Here is a 19,600-nt window from a genome sequence, read left to right as displayed (position 1 = left end):
ATTATATTATTATTATTATTAATTATTATTATTATTACAAACTTCAATGGGTCTTCTCTGAGTAGGATTAACGTTGGATACAACTCCAAGAGGGCATCTGGGTAAAAAAATTAAGGGTAGAATTCAACATTGTGTTACTGCAAATGTTTCATCTGCACAAGCACATCAACTTGCCAGGCAGAACAATCTCCCACCAAGTGCTGTTTCAGGGGTTATCTCTACCACCCCAAGAGCAAATTTTTGGGGTGCATAAGGAAAAATATTTATGAGGTGTTCTCTACCTAACTGGTGGAAAGGGCATTAGTTGCAGAGTTCTAAAAGCAGTAAGTCAGTTTCTGAAAGAATCCAAGGGTCAGGAGGCTAATGATCAGCCTCCAAGTATAGTTTCTCAGACAGATAATAAAAGCAGCAGCAAACAATAACTGTGCCTGTTTATAACAGGGGTCAGCAAACTTTTTCAGCAGGGGGCTGGTCCACTGTCCCTAAGACCTTGTGGGGGGCCGGACTATATTTTGGAAAAAAAATATGAACGAATTCCTATGCCCCACAAATAACCCAGAAATGCATTTTAAGTAAAAGGACACATTCTATTCATGTAAAAACACGCTGATTCCTGGACCGTCCGCGGGCTGGACTGAGAAGGCGATTGGGCCTTAGTTTGTCTACACATGGTTTATAACATGGACCAACTAATTATCTTACAAGCCAGGGACTGAAAGCAGGACTTGTGAAAAGCTAATGAGGATGGGTGCATCCTCACTGTCTGTGATAATTAGAACTAAGGATTGTTCCTCAGGAAGTGTATCAGATGTCACCTCTCAAAGATGGTCTAAATTATTTCTAGATATTTTAGGTGGGATACAAAGGTGTCATCTAAGTGACAACCAATGAACACAGCGAAGACAAAGGCCTCTGCTGTCTGTCCGACACTTTAAAAGAGAAGCTGGAATTGTCAAGTTGGCAAAACCTTGGCAGTAGCGGTCAGTTCATCACGACTTCCAAAATCTGACAAATCTCCCTGCCTCTTGTTTTTAATTCACGACGCTACATTCTTCACAGCCTACCTTCTGCCGCAGGCTGCTGACAGTCTCTTTCACGTAAGGCAAGTCCTTTGGCAGCACATACTTTTCAAGCATCTTGTCGAAGTCTGCGTGTGTCATCAAAGTGAAGAGCATCTTCCGTCCATAGTACCTGCATCCACCACAAATCAGATGAGTAGATTTACACCCATGAACATAACACAACGCATGTCTGTCAGGCCTGATTCTTTAGTAAAATAACAACAATAATAATGCTTGACTGAGGATACCTGAGCTCAGTAACAGACTCATTGTCTGTCTGTCTGTTCCTTTATTAAATTTGTATACTGCCCTTCACCCGTAGATCTCAGGGCTGTTCACACCTTGCCCCACCTCCCTTGGATGTACATTATGAAGCACTATAAATATATGCTCTAAGTAAAGAAGTCTTTCTGTAAAATGTACAGTATTATTATTATTATTATTATTATTATTATTATACCGCCCTATACCCAGAGGTCTCAGGGTGGTTCACAGAACAAAATCAAAATATAAAACCACAAAATATGTAATCAAAATAAAAACAACAACTCAATAACACACACACACACACACACACCCCATATCATATTTGTGAAGCATTTGAGGGCTCATGTTTCCTGCATTGTAGTGGGCTGGACTAGATGAACCATGGGGTCCCTCTTCCAACAATTCCAATGGTTCAATGAACCACAGGAAGGCATTCATATAAAACCTTGCTCATATCAATTATTTCGGCTTTGCTAATTATGTACATACAAAATGTATTCTCTGCATGTGTAAAAAAAGGAGCACTAAGAGCAGCGAGATCAAAAGTTGGGAATCACGACAATAACTGTATTTGGAGCCAGATGTCAATCAGTAATCTGCATATGGAGCCTCTAGTGATGAACCAATTTGCATGAACTTAACATGCATAAAACTGCAGCTGGAAGACAAACTGCACTTTTATGCAATGCTCTCATTCTGAACCAGTTTAGAAATGTAGAAAACTTTCAAATGGTGTTTTCTAAAGCTGAAAAAATGTGACCTGAGCTTCTTTCATTTCCTTCCCAGTCTCTGATCCGTCAGCTATTTCTGCCATTACATATTCACATTTCTTCATGTGTGAATCTAGGTTTCCAGACAAGTTGGGAGGTCACAGCATCCCATATTCCTTTTCGCTCTGCATCTGCTCACTCACCTTGTTTCTTGTGATCCGTCTTGGACAAATTTGGCTACTGCAGACAGAAGCTTGTCGGTCACATCCTTAATGCCCGACAACGCTCGGCCCGGCCCCATGTGCTCCACCACATCTGACAAGTGCTGGGCCGCACATCTTCTCACTGCTGTGTTCAAGTGGCTAATGGGAACGAGAAGAAAGGAATGCATCCGCAAGAGAGAAGTGTGTGAAACAATGATTTTGAAAGCAGACCCTAAAAACTTCCACAGCTGCACAGCAGAACCCTTCCTTTAAGCTGCTGATCACAGCAATGTGGAGATCATCTGGAGTTAAAGCAGTGGATCTGGCTGGATAAGTAAGCAGCCCCACTCCATTCTCCCAACGTAATCTGGACTAGAGAGCAGGTGCCTTGTAGGAATGCGCTGACAAGAAACCTTTCAACAACTGACAGTTTTGTTTCATGCAGAAGCAGCAGCAACCAAGGAAGAACGCCTATGAATCACTGTTGCAATAAAGCGGCTCTCTCAAAGTTCTGCTGCAGGAAAGAAATACTTTTCTGAAGTCTGATGAGCGACTGGTTTATGTGACGGGGCTTCTGCACTCACATAGAATTTGCCTGTCCTAACTTTCTACCAAGCACACCTTTCAAAACAGCTTGCACACATTTCTAACTGGACTTCATCTCAATAGTGCTCCCGTGTGAGTCCCATTTCTTCCAGTGGAGCTCACACAGCAAGGATTAACTACTGCTATTTACCGTATTTTTTGCTCTATAAGACTCACTTTTTCCCTCCTAAAAAGGGGAAATGTGTGTGCGTCTTATGGAGCGAATGCAGGCTGCGCAGCTATCCCAGAAGCCAGAACAGCAAGAGGGATTGCTGCTTTCACTGCGTAGCGATCCCTCTTGCTGTTCTGGCTTCCGAGATTCAAATTTTTTCCCCTCTTGTTTTCCTCCTCCAAAAACTAGGTGCGTCTTGTGGTCTGGTGAGTCTTATAGAGCAAAAATTACGGTATTTTATTTCATTTATACCCTACCTTTTCTCCAAGGCCTCAAGGTGACACACTTAGTCCTCCTCCTCCTCCTCCCCATGAGGAAGGTAAGGCTGAGAGGCAGAAACTGACCGAAGGTGGAATCCAGTGAGTTCCATGGTCAAGTGCAGATTTGAACCCCAATCTCCCAGGTCCTAGTTCAACACTCTGGCTGCCATACCACATTGGCTCTTATTATGAACTACATTTGTTTGACAACGAAGAGGCATACAAAGGAGCAAATAAGGAGCAGGAGAAGCTCTGAAGAGTCCCAGAGGCTCACCTTTGGCCACCGTTAATCAGAGACGAGAGCGCCCGTGCTGGTGTCACGTTGTTCACCATGGCCTTCAAGGCTTTGTCCACATCCTCCCTAATGAAGGTGTTCAGTTCCCCAGCCTTGTGCAAGAGGACTTTCACCGTGTTATCCAGTTCTTGATCCATGCTCTTTTTCAGGTAGTTGAACAAGTCCCCTAAGCAAACCACGGCAGCTCGGGAAACAACGGAACGCAAATTCTTCACCTGTGCGAAAGAAAAGACCTTGAGTCAGATGATGGTGGCAAAATGCAACGGTTGCCTTAAATCCAGACGAGACAGCAGAGGCACTGAGAATGTTTCCCTAGACTTGAGAAAATAGTAAATTGCCTGCGTTGGACAGGGTTGCAGTCTGAGGGCACTTCTGGGTTCAGCTTTGCCTCTGGAGGCCCGGTGTCTGGCATGGCAGCTACCACTGATCCTTGAGTGAGAGAGCTTGACCACAGTAGTTCAGGCAACAGGGACTTCTAGGACTGGATAACTGCAATGCACTCTATGTGGGGCTTTCCTTGTGCTTGACCTGGAAGCTACAGTTAGTGCAGAACGCCGAAACATAGCTGCCGACTGGAGTCCTTGTCAGCAGGTAACACGTGTGCTCAGAGATCTGCACTGGTTGAAGCTCAAGGTGTATACTGGTATATAAAACCCTTAACGGCTTGGGAACAGTTTACTTGCAGGGTTGCCTTACCCCAAAGGGCCCACCACTGCAGAACCGGCACAGGTTACAAGTATCACATAATACAGTGGTACCTCTGGATACGAACGGGATCTGTTCTGGAGCCCCGTTCACATCCTGAAGTGAACGCAACCCGCATCTACGCATGGCGATTTGCCGCTTCTGCGCATGACGTCATTTCGACCGTCTGCGCATGCACGAACGGTGAAACCTGGAAGTAACGCGTTCCGTTACTTCCGGGTCGCCACAGAGTGCAACCTGAAAATGCTCAACCTGAAGCAACTTCAACCCGAGGTATGACTGTGCTTGTTCTGCATTTAACAAAATAAAAAAATATATTTTAGTGTGGCAAGCACCCACACTTTGAAACTCCTTGCCTATGAACACTAAGCAGGTGTACTGTCTAGTCTTTTCAGCACCTGCATAAAACATTTTTGTTGAGGCAAGCCTACATAGACGTGTAAAAGCTGATGTGTTTTAATCTCTTTTTAGTTTACTGCTGATTTTAATTGTCTTTCAAATGTTTTAACCACTTACTGTTACTGATAATTTTAATTTTTTGCAAACCACTCAAAAGTTTTGTTACACTCAAGCAATATATGCTTTCTGTTAAATCAACTGTTTTGTTTGCTACTACAAAGTAACATGGCTGTCATTCTGGAATTCAGAAGAAGAAGAAGAGAAGAGTTTTGGATTTGATATCCCGCCTTTCACTCCCTTTAAGGAGTCTCAAAGCGGCTAACATTCTCCTTTCCCTTCCCCCCCACAACAAACACTCTGTGAGGTGAATGGGGCTGAGAGACTTCAAAGAAGTGTGACTGGCCCAAGGTCACCCAGCAGCTGCATGTGGAGGAGCGAAGACGCGAACCCGGTTCCCCAGATTACGAGTCTACCGCTCTTAACCACTACACCATACTGGCTCTCAGAATTCAGAAGCACCTGCAGCCCCAACTCAGTCCATTAGAAAATGCCAATGGAATTAGAGGGACCAAATTCAAGGACCACCTTTGCTTAGGCTTGGTAGGCCAGAAAAGGCACAAAAACCAGCATTTTGCCTGCATGCCATATTTGACAGACATGAAAAAGAAGCCAAGCAAAATCCCCAATTCAGTATCTAGTGTTAAATTACAGGCTGCCCTATGTCCTGGTGAATTTAGGCTGTGACCCTAACCCCTCTTAGCTGGGACTGAATTGTGGTTAGGATTTTGCCATAAGTTGTGGAAGTAACAAGCTGAATAACAATCTAACTTTTAGATAAAGGCTTGAGGGGAGGTAAAAATGAGGCAGGTGTAGGAGGAGCCGAGGTGCCAAACACACAAAAAAAGCCAGGGCAAGCGGCTGTAATGCTACGCCCACTTCAACGCTCCCCTCAAAACCATCAGCCAAGAAATTGCAGGAAAAGATCTAGATAGGAGAGGCGAGGTTAACCTCCTGAACAACAGACAGGCTGGTTTCGTGCAGCTTTGCCGTCAAGACATCAGGGTGGTAGGCAGAGAGGCACCTGATCCAGTTCAGGCCTTCAATCTTCTTCTCCCTGTGTTTGAAAATGGAAACATCACAAAGCTATGCAAGCAGCACTGGGCGGACGTCAATTCTAATTGCTGATTGCATGACAGAGTCAATAAAAATAAAGAAGAGAAAGATAACCTGGGACACATACCAGTCGTCTTCCGCAAGATAATGCAGGGCTTCCGAAAGAGCAAGTTCAGGTTTAGGGAAGGGTCTCAGTTCGGATGGTTCCATTATCTCTGGACTGTGCGTGACAGACAGCACCCGGTCTTTCAACTGCATTCGTGGACCTGGAGAGACTTCCCCTGCAAGCATTGCCCAGTTGGTGATTCAAAAGTGCAATGGGACTAGTAGCACATGACAAACATGTGGCTGCATGGGCAGAGCAACCAGAGGCAGCCCCAGCCCCAGGGATGGCCAGATGTTCCCAACGGTAGAAGCAACCTATCTGAGACGCCCCACAATACGCGACACGGCAACAACCTCTTTTTTATATTTGAGCTGCAAAGTCTCACCTGATTCTAGCAAGACCGAAGGCTGTGCCCTTTTTACACTTGACATTCTTTTCAACAGAGGACTGAAAGCAGCATTTCCTAAGGGCAAAGAACCAGATTTCATTAACAGCATATCCCCATAAGTTACTTAGATCACAAGCCTCTTTTAATCTTCGTACAGCCCCCAGATGATTTAGAGAAACAAGTACCATGCACACCCCAAACCATACCAGAAAGAAATTGCATTTGGAGTAAGAAACAGAGCTCAATGGATCTTAAAGCACTGTTGCTTTCAATGTTTCATCCTTCCTTTGCGATCTGCACACAGAGACCAAGCAGCCTGCCAGAGGAAGAAAGGCCTCTCCCTCCATGCACAGCAGAGAAACAAATAATGGAGCTGGACCTGCAGGTCAATGACTTTCACAGGTGCATTTACAAGGTGGCATTGCAAGAGCAGTTAAAAACAACAACTTGGCTTACTGGTTTCGGTTGTCTTCTTCTCCGATTCATTGTGCTTAAGCAGTTCCCAAGTGTGCGATTCCTTTCTTTCAAGATCTCTAATTTCCTGATATTCTTTTTCTTCTCTCTTCTTCTGTCTCATCTTCTCCCGGGCAGATTTGGATAAGGCAACTTTCATCTGCATAGAACAAGAAAGTGTAGTTTTTTATGTTAAGAATTTTTATACCCACCGTATCAAAAAATATCAAGGTGGCATACAATGTTAAAACAAAAAATGATGGCAGGCTCATCAAAAATAAAATAGCTATGAAGGACCGTTGGCATAAAAAGTCTTCAAGAGACACCTGAAAGTCAAAATTTCTAAATATTATTGGTGGAGTCTCCAGCAGTCTGACTTCATTTCTGGAGGACTCCCACCCACCCACCCACCCCATTTTGGTACTCAAGTAACATTTCCACAGCAGAAAAACAGGATGATTCAAGCAACAGCCATGCAAATAACACCATGGCTGCAATGTTAACTCTGATGCGCTTTGCGTCTGAGTGATCAGCTATTGAGAAGTCAACAATTGCTAAGAGACTGCAGATGGCCGTAGCACATACTTTAGCACAAAGGAGAAATGAACAAGTCTCCTAACCAGAGTTAAGAATAAAATAGGGCCTCACTCAGCATTATCTAGCCTAGTGAAAAAAAGGTTGTGCATTACTGTTTAAACTTGCTGGAACCTTTTAGGATAACAGAATGGGATCATGCCGGCATTTGTCACTGTGCCGCAGTATGCATCAGGAACTATCTGCAATTCGTTCCTGAGCCCATTATCTGTAGGCGCATTTCTGGCCACATGCAACATCTTAACACATTAAACAACATCAACAAGAACAAAATGCAATCGTAGCAACCGTGGCACACGGGTGCATTATGCATTTTCAGAAAGCTCGTCTTTGTGACAGTCCCCCTTCTGCAACGTATTTTCCATTCTTACATCTCTTTCGTTTTCCACATCAAAATAAAGTGCAGGGTTCTGCTGTTGGACGGCTCTCCCGTAGATCCCGGAAAGCGGCTCCATGCTTTGCTTGAACGAAGGTGCATCTCCATTCTCCATGGAGAATATCAGGGACTGGCCATAACTTAGTGGAGCTGAAGGCGGGCTTCCAAACACTCCTAAAAAGACATGTATGTCTTATTGGGTTATCATGAAAGATCTAACACACATGATCATGTTTTTTCTTTCTGGCATACATTATTTCTTTAAACACAACCATTTTATGCACAGGTTTAAACAAGGCGACGACAGCACCAAGATCATTCAATGTGCACAGGAACTGTTTTCTTTTCTACCTTTCTTTGCCTCTTTTATCGCCAGCAGGAAAAGGGAAGCACAGCTACCATTTGCTCAGCAAGCAATGTTTACACAGGACCAGGTGACTTCCCACTCCAACAAAAACATATACAAGGGAGTTGGGTGGGGGAGAAGGATGATAAAGCAAAATATATTTTAAGCCTTCCTGATAATTTTATTTATTATTTATTGATTAATGAAATTTATATCCCCCTCTTTTCCCCACAAACGAGTCCAGGCTGGCAAAAGCGATGAAACATCTTAAGAACATTCCGGATGCAGACTGGGAATTTAAAAGGGCTATTGAAAAAGGAAGATCTTCAGTTGGTGCTGAAAAGGCAACAGAAACGTCCAATATTCAAGGGGAGAGACAACACTAAAGGCCCAATTCCTCCATCGGGTGGAGTGGACCTCCCGATAGGATGGTTTCTGAAGGAGGCCCTGCAGAGCCCAGTGACTGCCTGCCTGTATAAGAGGTGAGACAATCTTTCAGGCAGGCATAAGAAGCATTGTAATCAAGAAGTGCTTGTTCGAAATACCTTTTCCAACAATGACTACAGAGTCTTCTGACAAGGCACTCGGTGAAATGAAGTCTAAGCTAGTTAGCTGCTGTAAACTCGAAGTGGGCCCTGTAAACCCTAGAAAAACAAACAAAAACCGGGTGTTAAGACTACTTGTAAGTTATTTGTGCTTTGCATCCATGACACTGAGAAAGTTCCTTTCTGGTTTTGCATTTGATATCAACAGTCCAAACCAGTGGATCCAGTACACATGGTGGGCCTCCGCTTACCCTCTGGAGCCTTATCCAAAGACAGAGAAGCAAATGCTCTCACGGAGGACCTGGATGCCTACTGCAGCACCACACAGCTCTGGATCAGGTCCAAAGCGTGTGCCGTCACTCCCATCCCCCCCAGAAACATTCCTCCAGTTTAATCTTAAAATGAAAAGCTAGATTCTAACACATCTGAAGGGAACACTTTACTCTCTCTCTCTTTCTCTCTCTCTCACACACAGAGCATCAGAAAGGAAGACTAAGAGTCGAAGCCCCTCCCTTCCGGCACCCTCCACCTGCTCACCTTTGGTGGATTTACAGTGCCTTTGGTGCTCTTTACTCTGCCCCTTAAGGATGGCGGGCGATGCCACTTTCTGTCTGTCCTCTTCATAATCTCCTGATCCGTTCCCGTAGCTCAGGCGCTGGCCGCTGATGCTCACGCTGGAAGCCGCTTTTTCATGAAACATTATCCCTGGAAGGCAGAATCCACAGCAAATTGTTCCCAAGAGCAACACAGGAAGATGCCTAAATTTGCAAATGCCGCAGTCCCGAGCTGGCCAGAGTGTGAATTCTGCGTTTACAAACTGCTTGCAGGAGGTATGCCTGCCTGGGGAATTTTTGCCACAACCCGGTGAAAAGAGTTAACACATGCATGATATGGGCTTTGGGAGATAGTTCAAGGAAAACTAGAATTTAGGTCTCAGTACATGTTTGGGGAAGTAGCAGAACATCCCGTAGGTAATGTGGCTGGGGTAGAAAACTTCCCACCACTATGTTTTTCTGAAAGAAAAGTTTCTGGTTCTAGAAACATTGCTTCATAAAATTGATCCAATACCAGCCAAACACCAAGTCAAAGTTTTTAGTAACTTCTTTAAAGCAAATCTCACAAAAAGCATGTATATTTATGTACAGTCATTCTAGGACATCAAAATTAATATGCTGACAGTTTGCAGTGCCTTTATTTTCTTAATGTGTAGAGTCTTCAAAGATTGTTTCGACCCCTCCCAGCAATACAGTTGAGTCACATCATATGCGCATTGTATTTACGCAAATTCAACTTTACACACCCAGCTGCAGCTCCATTCCAGCCTTTTTCTTCTGCCTGCATCACTCTCTGCCCGCCTTCCTCCTCCCACCTCTGCCTGCCTGCCTGCCTCCATGCTTTCTGGGTCACTACATGGGGAGGAGGGGAGCCAGCAGAGACATGGAAGAGGCTTCCCTTTCTTTCCCGGCCAATGAAAAGGTAATTTTTGCAATATGCATTTTCACATTATTATGTCCAACCTTTAGAGCCCAACCCCCACATATGATGCGACCTGATTGCAAATCCACATTAAAAAGCTAGCTGGGACTATGGCTGCTGCCTGCCCACCCTCTTTCAATGACCTGGAAGGTCAGCAAAGGGACACCCACTGGAGCATCTAGAGACACTGCAAAAAGAACAACTCCATTAAATCCATGCTGTCCTTATGTGCCCTACAGACTACCTGTGGTGGGACTCTGCTCCACGGTTATGGGACCCCGATTCCGTGTTGGTGAGAGCTTCATTGGCTGGGAGTTACCTCCAAGGAGAGGGAATATGTCCGACCTGTGGCAGCAAGAAAGGCACTTTTGTTAACTCGTTCCTACCCTGCACAAAGTGCTCCAGCTTTCACTATTACTCATCCGAGAGAATTTGCAGGGAGGAACCAGCTCTCCGGGGACCGAGAATACACGGGAAATGGAGCAACTTTTTCACATGGCCCAGAAACACCATCCCTCCAAGTGGGTGTTTCACTGCGCACAGAAAAGCCACTAAGAGCAGCTCCCAGCACCCGGAAGAAGGATGGCAAGTTCAAGTTTCTCTTTCAACATGCCTTCTAAAGCCTTTATCCCAGTTGGCGTCTGCCTTGGATATGAACGGCTTCTATGCACGTGCTGTTGTTTTAACTGTTGTTTATAGGAGTTCAAATGAGGGACAAGGAGCACAAACCACCGAGCCTTGACTGGGGAATGGCACCCAGGAGGCTTCAGCAAGCGCATATTCTGGAGCACTGGCATAACATGTCCCCAGCCACCTCCATCAGTGCTCAGCAACCCCTGAAGTCTCCAAAAGAAAGCAAGGACTGCCCCTCCACAGCTCAGTGACTGAACACTTGCCTTGAATGCAGGGGGGCCCAGATGGTTCAGTCCCCCGCATCACCACCTCCAGGAAAAGGCCCACATGGGACAAGGAAACCTCCCCTTCCCCCCACCCCCAAGCCATGGGCTGTGGATTCCCCCCTCGTGCTATGAATGACACTCACATTGTTCTCATTCCCTGAGGGGCTGTCGAAAGCGGGGATGTCACGGACTCCTGGCTATACACCCCACTTTCACTGTAGGAGCTGGTGCTTGGGGACGACAAGCAAGAAGGAGACTCTGAAGTCAGGTCGAGTTTCAGGACAGAGTCTGGACTTTCGAGGTCGGAAGTGCTGCCGTTTAGCTTTGCTCTCTTTTTGGCGGCGCTGTTACGTAAGGAGCGGAGAGAACTCTGCATCTGAAAAGAAGGGAGGAGACGTGATCCCAGCTGGACGCTGTGAGGAAGCGCAAGTGTGAGGTTACAGAATTATCTGCTGCCTGCCTACGATTGGATACTGGAGTGAGGAGCAGGAATTTTGTTTAAAAGATGCGTCATCCCATCTCTCCCCCTGCAGTGCCTATGATAAGAAAGCAACATGGAATACAGAAACTACAAACAAACCTGTGTTGGTCATGTGTATACATCCTATGGGAAGCCCAGGAAAATAATTTTGCTATTCACCCTTTCTTAACAGTAAAAACAGCACACTGAGCCCCCACCTCTTCCTCATCGAGCTCCTTTTCATTGACATTCAACTCTGAAAGATCGATGGCCAGCTTCCTGTCTCTCTCATTCAGCCAGATGTCTTCTGGCTCCCCGTTCTTGTGTCCCACTACGTTGATTTCCACTCTGTCAGGTAAGGGACTAAGGCCCCTGGGGATGGGAGGCACTGGTTTTGTTCCACTCAGGCCTCTCCGCGAAGCCGGCGATCTCACAAAGGCAGGTTTCAGCTGAATGGGAGGCGTATCCTGTGGCTTTCCCTCTGCATCAGAAACACATGCAGAGAGAACACACGTTCAGAACATTTTAAAAGTAGAGTTTTTATATATGCAGAAGGGAATGACATTCTGCACTATTGATGCACAGTCCACACTGGCTTTTAATATTGTTTCCTATATATGATTCAAGATGCTGGTTTTGACCTATAAATCCCTCAACAACTTGAGCCCTGCAGACCCCAAGACGGCTGCTTCCCCCGCTTGTCACAATGCCAGTTACTCACCGACTGTGAAACTCCCTTTCTCTGGAATTTGCCAACTCCTGAAGCTATAGCCCCTTTCTAGAGGCAAAGAAAGATTCCCCCTATTTGGGCAGATGCTTGGTGACTGATCAGTAACATGTAAAGGAAGTGTGTGTGGGAAGCAGTGTGCAAAATAGAAACGCAGAGATTTCCATGGTTGTCTGCTTCTTGCCAGTGCTGACCTCAGCCTCCCTCCTCCCTCCTGGGGCCCGGGAAGACCCCCCCCCCCCCGTTGCTGGAGACTGGGTTGCAGCAAGGTGAGGTGGCACCTTCCTTTTCCTTCTCTTTTCGGCTTTGGCAACCCTTCCTTAGCAGGTTCAGCACACATTACTGGAGACTGCATCAAGCTATTTCCACCAGGGCACGTACCTGCGTCCTCTCCTGCCATCGGGCTGGAAAACTTCTTCTGATGACTAGGTTTTGGAAGCCCTTCGAAACTCTTCAGAGGCCAGGAATTAGAGAAGTCTTGCGACTTCTTGAGTGAGTCCGCAGGAGGGGAGGTGTGCTTTGGACTGTGCCGGGGCGATGAGAACGGGTAGGACGGAAGGATGAAAGCTCCTTGGCTGGGGTGGGAGCCCAGGAGAGGCGGTGCATGCTCAGGTGGGCTGCAGAAGGTCCGCTGAGGCTTGCTGGTGAAACTGAGGCTGGCACACACTGGTTGGGAGGGGAAAAGAAATGAACGATCCAGGTTAAAGAAGCATGAAAGGAAACACAACCATTTTAAAACTATTTCTTGTCTAACCTGTCTGATAACCAATCTTCAAGCAACAGTCACACAGAGAGATTTTCCTTGAAGTCATAAGCATATCAAAAAGGACACGTTACTTTGCTTAACTGATGGTCTGTGACATACAAATGGGTCTGCCACTTTGGCTTCATGGGCATAAATAATTCTGCATAATTTATTCCTTCTCTGCCCCCTACTGCAGATGCAATTCTGCACTATAGGTTTGGAGAATAAGCAGGTGGGCTGGAGCAAGAACCGTGGGTCCTGTGCCCAAGCCTGGCTGAATGAGCTGGGCTCCATAATTTCCTCATGCTCTTTGCCAGTGTTCCTGCTTCCTAACAAGCAAAAGAAGAAAAAAGGCACAGCAGCTGCATCACTGGGTACTCACTGCTTGCAAGGGCTCACCATTCATTTCAGAGGAGGAAACTGACCCATACATGCATGCACTGCATGAGGAAGTAATATATAGCACAGAGCTTTGACCTTAAAGGGCTTCAGAACATAATGAGTCCTATTATTATTGCTACAGTTCTGCAGTCATGCACATGCTCTGCGCACCTCAGGTTAAAGATGTCAGACAGCAGAAAGCCAGGAAAGACTTCTGCTCATGGCCTGGGAAACCGTTGCAAGTGCTTCGCCAGTTTGAAGAAGAAGAAGAAGAGGAGTTTGGATTTGATATCCCGCTTTATCACTACCCGAAGGAGTCTCAAAGCGGCTCACATTCTCCTTTCCCTTCCTCCCCCACAACAAACACTCTGTGAGGTGAGTGGGGCTGAGAGACTTCAGAGAAGTGTGACTAGCCCAAGGTCACCCAGCAGCTGCAGGTGGAGGAGCGGGGAAGCGAACCCGTCCTCTTATATGCTTTGCAATGCAGATCTGACCCACCCAACAGAGTGCTACAGGGCATGCTGGAATGGGTCTGGCATGCACAAATGCTTAAAAGATGGTCATTCTACAAATACCTTTATCTTGCCAGGGGTTGCTCAGTCCTAGAAACTGCAGATCAGAATCCACACTGCCGCTCTTCCCGCGTGTGTGAGAGAAACCAAGCAGCCCGCATTTTCCTGGAATATGAGGCTGATGAGAGGCCATCACACCTTTCAAGCAAAAGGAAAGGGCAGTCAAGTATGCTTCCATAAGCAGTGACACTTTAAAGCAACTTTAGCAAGCAAAGAGACCACACACAGACACGCAAACACACAGCCCCTCTTCTGGGATTTCACACACTTCCTTGGGGACTCTGGAATGTCCCTTGAGCGTTCCCAGCACCAAGTGTGAAGAAGCTCCCAGGGCAACCTTACAACAAGCTTTCTTCATGTGCACAAGGCAGAATAATTTAACTGGCAAGATGCAGAAAAGACAGAGTTCCTTTTCCTTGGGACACAGCAGTTTCTCCTAAGTACTTTTTGCCCTAATTGATCCAGGACAGGGAAAGATAAGAATCAAAAGCATCCCTTAAAAAGAAACAAAACACATACAACAGAAAGTAATCCAGTAGTTTCACGTCTCCCGCTCCCCCCTCAAACACACAAACTTGCATTCTAATTGAGCTCATCCTAAATGAACTCTGAAGTCCCTCTAAACTAGCACAGTCCACCCAGAGGCAGGTGCACAATGCACTGCCAATAACAGGGAGCAAAGCAAGTCTGGTCTTGTCCAGTGTGGCCTTTTCAGTACTAAAGTGGGAAGTGACAAAGCTCGGCTCCTTCTTATTACGAGAGCGCAAAAAACTTTCTCAGGAGTCACTATTATAAATACACTAACCATTCCAGACTCACTCCATTAACTTCTCCTGCTCAAGGACTGGCACAGGCCTGGCAATAACTTCCTACAAACCAGTTAAACACACCTGAAGTCAGCTGCAGCATCTCCTTCCCCGCATTTGCCCCACAGATCCACCTGGCTCAGCTACTGGGAAGCCTCTCTGCAAGATCTAGCACTTTCCAGGGATAGCCTGCTGTCTGGTTACAGCTTTCAGATCCACTAGCTTAAAGAACTCTAGGGAATTATTTCTACAGTGGTGCCCCGCAAGACGAATGCCTCGCAAGACGAAAAACTCGCTAGACGAAAGGGTTTTGCATTTTTTGAGCTGCTTCGCAAGACGAAACGTCTTGCAAGTTTGTTTCCTTTTTCTTAACACCGTTAATACAGTTGTGACTTGACTTCGAGGAGCAACTCATAGCACGCGGTGTGGTAGCCTTTTTTAGGGTTTTTGAAGACTTTGGTATTTTTGAAGCTTTTCCAAAACTTCTTTTGCAGCCATTTGGTAACTTTTAAAACTTTTTTTGGGGGGGGGGGGTTGGATTTTGGGTTGGGGTGTTTGGAAATTCAAGGACTTGGTGTTGGGGAGGGGTTTGCAAGAATCTGGAAGCTTGTGGTTTCCCCCCTGCATTTTTATGATTTTCTGTGACCATTGGACCACTCTGCTGTTTTTTAAAAAAATTTCTGGATTTGAATTTCTGTGTGGTAGGTGGCTTGGGGAACAGTTGAGGAGGGGGGTTCTTCAGCAAGAAGCAAAGAGTGGAAGAGGAACCTTCTTCGAGTTGTCCCCCAGAGTCTTAGAAATGTACTGTACACTTTGTTGATTTTTTAAATGTTTTTCTGTCATGTTTAGAAACAATTTATGAAATGCTCTTTACAGTATGTGTGACTTTAAAGAGCACTTAATAACTCTTGTTGTACCAAATTTAGCTTTGTTTAGACTTTTTTTGACCATAAGGAACACATTAATTGGCTTTTAATGCATTCCTATGGGATTTCGTGCTTCGCAAGACGAAAAATTCGCTAGACGAAAAAACTCGCGGAACGAGTTAATTCGTCTTGCGAGGCACCACTGTATTCACCGGGGAACTGAGCCATGCCCCTGACCTAGTAGGCTTGAAGTCACGGACTGCCAGCCGATGGGTGGCGACTTCAAGCGGTATGCTCAGTTCGCTATGGGGGACTGAGCTGCACATCCAATCAAACCCACGACTCTACCTCATCGTGTATGATGTTGGGTAGGTGGCCGTGGTCTGGGGAAAACAGCCTCACAGGCCAAACCAGAACCTGTGTCAGACTGAATTCAGCCCATGGACTGGAGGTTCCCCACCTCTAACCCAGACAGACAGTGGGGTTCAGTGAGCCGCCGCCCCCCAAGACGACGTTTTCTACACAAATGCAAAGGAACAGGAAATAGCTGGCAGTTCTGCGAAGAGGAGAGGGTTAGAAGTAGTTCAGTCTCTCCTAAAGATGAGGGACTCGCCAAATAAGAAAAGTGCTTAACTCACACATTCATTTCAAAAGTAAATGACTGCCATTTTAAAAGGAAGGGAGGAATGTGCCCATAACATGCGGGCTGGCTCCAACTCAACTTCCAGGCATTCACATTGCCACCACTTGTTACTCTGAACTTTCCCCCAGTTGTTAAAAAGGGGGAAATTATTTAATAGCCATTTCCCATGAAACAGCTCAGAAAAGTTTAATAATAAAAAATATCATCAATAAATAAATATATATATAGAAACACAATTTCTCTGCCAGTAAAGACCACTTAAAAGGCTTGCTGGAAGACCAAAGTTTTTCACAGACAAAGAAAAGACAATAAAGACAGTACCTTTCTGACGGGACAGAAAAACTCAAAAAGGCAAAAACTCAACTGTGCAATGGAGGAATAATTATAACAACCTTTTCTTCAAAGAAGTTCAGGGGCTTGTCCTGGATTCTGCTATTTCCATAGAGCTTTTCATTCAATGTCTAGGGCTTTCCCCAAAGAACCAAGATTCTTGGAAAGGTTTCCAGGACAACAAGAAGCTTCTTCAGGGTCATTTCCTTAAAGCAGCCAAATTAGTGCTCAGGTTGCTCTTTCATTCAGGGTAGATTTGATTTAAATCATGATTTAAATCACTAGTCAGTAAGACTTGATTTAAATCAATAGTCAGTAAGACTTGATTTAAATCATTATTATTTTTTACAGAAAGACTCCTTGCTGGTATAATCTTACTATTTACAACCAGATGAAGGTTTCATTTTTGGAAGAATAAATTTTCAGAGTAGTTTTTACAGTTATATCAAAAATTATTGACTTGGTTATACTATTAGAAATACATAGAACAATAATTATGAAATTATTGTGTGGTTCAATAAGTTAACTGATTATATTTGGACAACTTTTCTGCTGTACTTTATTGGAAGAAGAAAAATAATAATTTCCTTAATAACAATTTAAACAATTTATTTAACTAAAACAATAACATTATAGCATATGTATCCATGTTTTTTAACTGATGTTAAATGGGTTTTTTTTTAAAATAAAACTTAGACTGAGCTTTAAAACACCTGAAAAACTTAAAACAAATCCTTATTTCCTGATGAATAGCCTTTGGACTATAATGTAACTTTAACAGAAAACTATCTTTAGAAAAAAAATTCCTCCAAAAGCATTTTATTTTAAAAATCCAATTTAAATTTTAAAAAATCAGATTTTTTTTATCAGATTTTTTTTTAATCATTGATTTTTATCCACCCTGCTTTCATTTCTGCAGTGTGAGCACTCCCCCCACCCCCCGGAAATCCCTACTGACAACAGCTGTGTTCACTCGTAACAGGAAGCCATGGTTTGTTCAACAAATCACAGGTTGCCTTACAGACCAGCAAAGGCTCTTGTCATGTGCCTTTGTAGCTTGGCTGGCTTCTGATATGGAGCGGCCAAACAAACTGAGATTAAGCAAGGATGTTGGGTTCAGATGCAATGGCAACCCATCGCTGAAACAAACCACAGTTAGTCTGCTGGCCAGAGTTTACATGTTCAAACAAACCATAGCTTAGCCAACTCAGTCCAGTATGCGGCAGGATCAATCAATGGGTTCTAAAAAAGGACTGTGATAAAATCTACTGGGTTAGCCAATTGTGGTTTTGTTTTAGCAGAAAGCACTTCCCCAGATTCGGCACGGAGTTGGGAGTGAGGAACGCCATCCTCTGTGTCATATTAAGAGCAAAGGACCGATCTGGAGGACAGGGACCCCTCTTCCTTTGCACCATCGCGTGACAGTGAGTCACCTGGGTCGGCACACACATGTAGCACTTACCTTGCGAAGGCCTCAGTTTTGGAGACTGCAGGAAATCGCTGGATGGCGCGAGCTGCAAGAGAAACAGGACAGAGGAGGCATTAAAATGCAATTCAGCCTTCTTCCTTGTAAAACTAGAAAGCGATGTGGTCACATGCAATGGACAACTGTGCTGAATCTGGACCTTGGGAGCCTGCAGGATAAATGTTTTAATCGGGTAGTCGTCTTACAAAAGTTACAGCATTTTCAAGTACAGTACTTTTGCCTCCATCAGTCTCTGGGACACCTCAAACCTGATTACCTTTAGAAATTGGGAGTCAGATTAAATTTCTAGCACACTCTAATGGAACACTCTGCAAGCTGATCGGACAAACAGAGAGGAATTTTTCATTATATTCTTCCTCTCAGTATTTCTGCGGCTCCTAGTCTTCCCCTACCTTTCACTACTGTTACTGGATCACTATGAACATTCCTCATTATAAATTCTTTCAGCTATTACTGAACAACTTGTGTTAATTTGTAGCAAAATATGAGCTCACTGGAATGCGCCTGAAGGTAATAATTAATTTCCTCCATGATCCTGGGAACCATTTTTGCTGCTACTTTCAAGAATCAATTCCCAACCATGAGAATCATACTTCTTAAATCCATCTTTCAACTGACAAACATTTAAAATACAGAAGAAAATCCAAAGAAACTTAAAGTTTTCAGTAAGTAACAAAAAACAAGCCCAGTAGTAGTAGTAGTAATAATAATAATAATAATAATAATAATAATAGTACAGTGGTAGTAATAATTTATTACTTATACCCCGCCCATCTGCCTGGGTTCCCCAGCCACTCTGGGTCACTTCCAACAAAATATTAAAATACAGTAGTCCATCAACATTAAAAGCTTCCCTAAACCAGGCTGCCTTCAGATGTCTTCCGAATGTCAGGTAGTTGTTTATCTCTTTGACATCTGATGGGAGGGCGTTCCACAGGGTGGGCGCCACTACTGAGAAGGCCCTCTGCCTGGTTCCCTGTAACTTGGCTTCTCGCAGCGAGGAAACCGCCAAAAGGCCCTCAGCGCCCGGGCAGAACGATGGGGGTGGAGATGCTCCTTCAGGTATAAGCTTTAAGCAAAATTACAGTGGAGAAACCACCAAATAATTCCTCCCTGAAATTCTACAGATACCTGTAAAATTCAAGCTTCAATCTGAGTCTCACTTTATGCTGAATCTGGTTAGTCATGTGACCTGTGCAAGAGCACAGTGCCCCCAAAGGGGATGTCCTGGACAGCTGACAGGTATGTGCCACAGACTCCCTGTTCAAGCTTCTAATGTGCTGAACTATTAGCCTTTAACCACAGGCATATTAGAGTCATAATGCCACTTTCATCACCCCACCTTGCACTTTAAAAATTGCTCCCTCTTCTATGGCTGCCCCATCCAACTAACCTGCTTCTCCAAACTGCCTGCTGAGCTTTCCCTCCCCACAGCTCTTTGGTGCACCCGCAAAGCCCTCGGCTCCTGTGGCGTGCAGAGGCCACACCTTTGAAGCTGCAGCATCCACACCACTTGGCAGGGGCCACTTTGGGGAAAATGTGAATAGCCATTTCCTCTTCTTGACCTACCCCATGGGAGCCAGTGGTGGCATAGTGGTTACAAGTGTCCGACTAGGACCTGGGAGAGACCA

At 44.9% G+C, this 19,600-nt stretch overlaps 1 protein-coding gene across 2 annotated transcripts in view; it reads right to left on the bottom strand.

Annotated features, from left to right (window-relative positions):
• Positions 1–19,600, bottom strand: part of TOGARAM1 (TOG array regulator of axonemal microtubules 1) — a 32,767-nt gene that overhangs the window by 10,344 nt on the left and 2,823 nt on the right. For both annotated transcript variants that reach the window (XM_081005878.1, XM_081005877.1), the window contains exons 2-17: positions 17,946–17,997; positions 13,842–13,976; positions 12,522–12,806; positions 11,632–11,894; positions 11,097–11,329; positions 10,299–10,399; positions 9,116–9,283; positions 8,579–8,677; positions 7,683–7,861; positions 6,721–6,877; positions 6,262–6,339; positions 5,898–6,051; positions 5,666–5,771; positions 3,533–3,768; positions 2,242–2,400; positions 1,065–1,191 (exon numbers count right to left, since the gene is read on the bottom strand). In XM_081005878.1, the coding sequence (XP_080862004.1) occupies positions 1,065–1,191; positions 2,242–2,400; positions 3,533–3,768; positions 5,666–5,771; positions 5,898–6,051; positions 6,262–6,339; positions 6,721–6,877; positions 7,683–7,861; positions 8,579–8,677; positions 9,116–9,283; positions 10,299–10,399; positions 11,097–11,329; positions 11,632–11,894; positions 12,522–12,806; positions 13,842–13,976; positions 17,946–17,997 (2,532 nt within the window). The remainder of the gene's footprint in view (positions 1–1,064; positions 1,192–2,241; positions 2,401–3,532; positions 3,769–5,665; positions 5,772–5,897; positions 6,052–6,261; positions 6,340–6,720; positions 6,878–7,682; positions 7,862–8,578; positions 8,678–9,115; positions 9,284–10,298; positions 10,400–11,096; positions 11,330–11,631; positions 11,895–12,521; positions 12,807–13,841; positions 13,977–17,945; positions 17,998–19,600) is intronic.

The sequence above is a fragment of the Podarcis pityusensis genome (assembly GCF_964106645.2).
Source record: "Podarcis pityusensis genome assembly, chromosome: 1".
NCBI classification, from domain to species: domain Eukaryota; kingdom Metazoa; phylum Chordata; class Lepidosauria; order Squamata; family Lacertidae; genus Podarcis; species Podarcis pityusensis.
Note: the sequence above shows the minus strand (reverse complement) of the source record. Positions and strands in the feature narration are given on the sequence as shown.